The sequence below is a fragment of the Trachurus trachurus genome (assembly GCF_905171665.1).
Source record: "Trachurus trachurus genome assembly, chromosome: 15".
Lineage (NCBI taxonomy): Eukaryota > Metazoa > Chordata > Actinopteri > Carangiformes > Carangidae > Trachurus > Trachurus trachurus.
Genome location: NC_139906.1, coordinates 1,782,501 through 1,786,961, shown reverse-complemented (window position 1 = coordinate 1,786,961; position 4,461 = coordinate 1,782,501). Strand labels below are relative to the sequence as shown.

General features: G+C 43.4%; 1 protein-coding gene across 1 annotated transcript in view; it reads right to left on the bottom strand.

The window, feature by feature from the left end:
• Window positions 1-294: 294 nt before the first annotated feature.
• Window positions 295-4,461, bottom strand: part of hectd2 (HECT domain containing 2) — a gene marked incomplete at both ends in the record, with an annotated part of 53,172 nt that continues 49,005 nt past the window's right edge. The window contains 3 exons of the mRNA XM_083987753.1: window positions 295-415; window positions 1,573-1,716; window positions 1,808-1,923. Of these exons, the coding sequence (XP_083843879.1) occupies window positions 295-415; window positions 1,573-1,716; window positions 1,808-1,923 (381 nt within the window). The remainder of the gene's footprint in view (window positions 416-1,572; window positions 1,717-1,807; window positions 1,924-4,461) is intronic.

Sequence of the window (4,461 nt, the reverse complement as noted above, 5' to 3'; positions counted from 1 at the left end):
ACGAGAACTTTGTCTTTTTCTTCTTTCTCTTCTTCTTTGTGTCCTTCAGCTTTCCAAACACAGTCCATGTGCAAATCTCAGGATCCTGGTTTTAAAAAAGTTCAATGTCGGCAAACTGACGAGTTTAACCCTCGATGTCCCGACGCAAAAAGACAAAAAACGAACGAACAGAGTCCAGTAGAAAGATGAAGCTCGTTCCTGCTACAGAGATACATTAAGGCGCATTATGGTAGCTGTGGCGCACAGTTAGGTAGCACTGCTAATAGTGTGTGTCTGTGTGTGTGTGTGTGTGTGTCACTCCAGGCCGAAGCCCTCGGCGTTGGAGATGGCGATGGTGAGTTTGTGTTTGAGCTCCTTCCTGGTTCGATACGGAGGCAAACAGATCTGATTGAAGCAGGTGTGAGAGATCGGCAACCTGAGAGAGACAGAGAGAGAAACGAGAATTACTAAAAAATATGCACAATACATATTATGAATCTAGATTAGACAAGAGTAGGTGAAATGTTAAAGGGGACACATTATGGAAATGTCACTTCTTGAAGGCTCTTTAACATATTTCATGGAGAATTGACAAATAAATCCGTCATTTTCAGGCTCCTGAGGCTGAAATCCATGTGGTTTTACCAGCTGTTCCCTCAGTTGTCTCACATACCCCTTTCCCACTGGCCAAAAAACCTGTTTAAACCTGCTAACAATCGGCTTTTGGTGGCAGTGGGAAAGGCGCACCGACCTGCGTCAAACAACTCGGCAAGCGACGCGGGTTCTGATCGGCTTGCAGTGGGAACGCCAGACCCAGGTCAACCCGCTAATGATGCCACGTCATAACATCGCGCCAGCCGTGTCTCACATCACGTACCAAAACAAAGCTCTGCTGGCATTCGAGACTGGGATTTGATCAACATGTTGCAGCACTGGCAGGACAGGGAAATTTGTGAGCTTCTCATTATCCGTGGGGAAGAGGAGGTTCAGCGCCAGGTATCAGGGACCGTGCGAGACACCGCAACTTATAAAAATATAACGCTTCCATGTTGCTCTCCATTGTTTACTTCCCTGAATTCTGTCGCAATTATGGTATCATCAACGCGATCTCAGCGTGATGATGTCACCAGACATGCAGCGTTGGAAGTGGAGGCCACGCAGCTCGCCAGCGGGGGGTCAGACTCGGCTTGTTTTGGGCAATGGGAAAGGAGCCAAATGCCGATTGTTAGTGGGTCGACCCGCTAACTTTAGTGGGAAAGCGGCTACAATGATGTCATTAGTTTTTGAATTGGTATAATCCCAGCCCTACCTGTGAGTACAGGTACCAGTAGAGGGGGCGTGGCCTGGTGAGCAGTGGCTCATTTGCATTTAAAGGGACAGCGACACTGAAAGCAGCCGTTCTGAACAGAGAGAGCTGGGATGTTTGATCCTCGGGGGATTTGGACCGAAGCAGAACAGACTTGACTTTAAGAACCTGGGAACTGGTTTAGTTTGTGGAAAAGGGGCAGAATGTCTCCTTTAACATCTCAGATGAAGTGAAGCATCAACCCCCCCTCCCTCTCTCCTCCTCCTCCTCCTCCTCCTCCTCCTCACCAGTCGGTCGGGACGTCGATCTTGGAGATCTTGAAGTTGAGGTCGGCCATTCCTCCGACGGGAACGCGGTCACTTCCTGTGGCGAAGTGAAGCAGCTTCTTCTGCAGCTCGAGGGGGAACGACAACACCACGTCCCAGAAGCACCTGGGGCGACACACACACACAGAGAACTCAGATCCGGAACTTTAGATCAAGAACCTCAGATTCAGAAACTCAGATCCAGAATTTCTCTCACCGTACGGTGGAGTCGGTTTTGCCGTATCCTTCGTACTGAGCAGCTTTCTGCAGAGCGCTCATGTCCAGCTCGGGGCTGCCGCACACCAACATCTCCACTTCCTCCGGTCGCAGCAGCTGCAACACAACAGACACACAAAAAAAACATCTCAGTGTAGTTTTCCATCTCCTCTCTGGAGCTCTAGTGACAACAGGTCGGTGTCAACCAATCAGAAGAGAGGAGGAGGCTCTGAGCCTCTCTTCTGATTGGCTGACTGTTTTCTAAAGTGATCCAATAAAAAACAGCAGATTTCAGAATAAAACACTCAGAGAAACCAAATCCTGCAAAGTTGTTGTTGGATGGATGGTGGGTCCAGGTGGTGAGGGGGCGGGGCTTAGTTGTGACATCACAAAGTGACAGGAAGTCCTGACGGCTGGTTTTAAGGCTCAGTTTCTGAATACAGGCTGTGTGCATTTCTCTGTGGACTGAGGCTTTGATACTTTCACAGTATTAATATAGAACCTAGAGCTGCTTTATAATCACACTACACATGGACATCTACCTTTATACTGTATGGAGCTTTAACACAAACATCTACCTTTATACTGTATGGAGCTTTAACACAAACATCTACCTTTATACTGTATGGAGCTTTAACACAAACATCTACCTTTATACTGTATGGAGCTTTAATACAAACATCTACCTTTATACTGTATGGAGCTTTAACACAAACATCTACCTTTATACTGTATGGAGCTTTAACACAAACATCTACCTTTATACTGTATGGAGCTTTAAGGCCTAAACGTCTGTGTTGTTGTGATGTAACATCGACCTTCCTGCAGATTTTCTGCTAAAAACACAACACCAGTTCTGTGAAACACTGGTTTCCTGTGATGTCAGACAAACCGGTAGAAACCAGAGGCAGAAACAGGAAGTTGGGTCTCGTCAGATCAGATCAGCTGATAGCAGAGAAATGAGTCGTTATCTCTTCAACCAGCGTGTAAAAGACTGGTGAGTGACTCAGCAGGTTGAGGATGTGGGTCACAGCAGGAAAACACAACCACCACAGAGCAGAGACACAAATAACAACCATAATCAATAACCAATCGGCCGAAAGAATCTGAACCCGGCCGGTTCGACAACGTTTTAAAACTTCACAGTTCTACACAACATCAACGCTGAGTGATGAACCAACAACACTGGAAAGTCCATGACTGACACACACACACACACACACACACACACACACACACACACACACACACACACACACACACACACACACACACACACACACACACACACACACACACACAGACAGAGAAACCACAGGTCTGGCTCATCACATCCGAGTGCGTCAGACAGGACGTGACTGACGAGTCGAACACAGCGACGCAGAGTGAAGATGAAACTGAACGTTGATGTTTGACCCCTCAGAGGTCAGAGGTCACACAGCTCTGTCTTGATTTGTACAATGTGGAGATTTTTTAAATAAAGATTCATACTGGGAAACAAAACCTAGAACCATATCTAACACAAAGGCCAGTTAAATCTGAGGGAATATGGTAATAATCTCACTCAAACTCAATTACGTACAGTATTTAACCTGTGTCTAGGTTGCTCCCTTTGCACTTGTATCGTATATTCTATTGTTTTAGACATTGTAGGATATATTTTATCATATACTTCCTCTTTATCTTCCTTGCACATTTCCCTTTGGAGCATCCTGGCAGAAGAATTTCCCTCAGGATGAATAAAGTCTATCTATAATAATCTATCTATCTGAAAAAAATTCAAAAGTGTGCCTTTCAAAATAAAACAATGCTATAAAGAGGATTCCTGGCAAACAGCCGGAGTTTGTTTGTCCAGACTGTGGGAACCAGAAAGGGGGGGGGGGGTCTGATCCACCTGTCAATCAACCTGAGCTCACACAGGTGTTTCACACACACATGTACTTGAACTTTGTGTGTGAGGAGTTTTACATGGTGACAGATTGAGACCATTTATAATAATATAATATGCTGTATTTAATTTATAAATGGCAACAAATTCTACAGGTTTATATGTTTTTCTTTTTAATCTTTAAATCTTTAACTTCATATTTACATGTTGTGTTTATATCTAATTGCAGAACTTCCTGTTTTCTTCATTAACATGTTTCTTCTTTCTCTACATAAATTAATTCCTTATGTGTGAAACCTTCTTATATTTTAAGATGTAATTTTTAATTCACATGTGTGTGTCTTTCTTTATCAGAGCAAATATTTCTTTATATCATATATATATTATATGTATATTACATTTTCATATGTGGTACGTGGAGGTCGTCCTGTTCAATATAACTTAACATCTATTATAAAACAGAAAGTTACACATAGTTCTACTTTTTATTTTGTTCATCGTCACTATGATTATTGATACATAACTTATTTTATTGATTATTGATCCCATGCATGAGGGGAATATGTAATATGTAATAAAGTATATGATATATAATAAATAAAGGACCTGTAGCTAACACCAGAACCAGGATGTTTACTGGTCGACTACATGTCGTGGAGTTCACCCTCTTCTATAGGTTCAACAAACAACAACATGATGAGACGAGAGTCAGCAGCTTCTTATCAGGAGAACAAACATTTGACCAAGGAGGAAGGTACAGTACCACA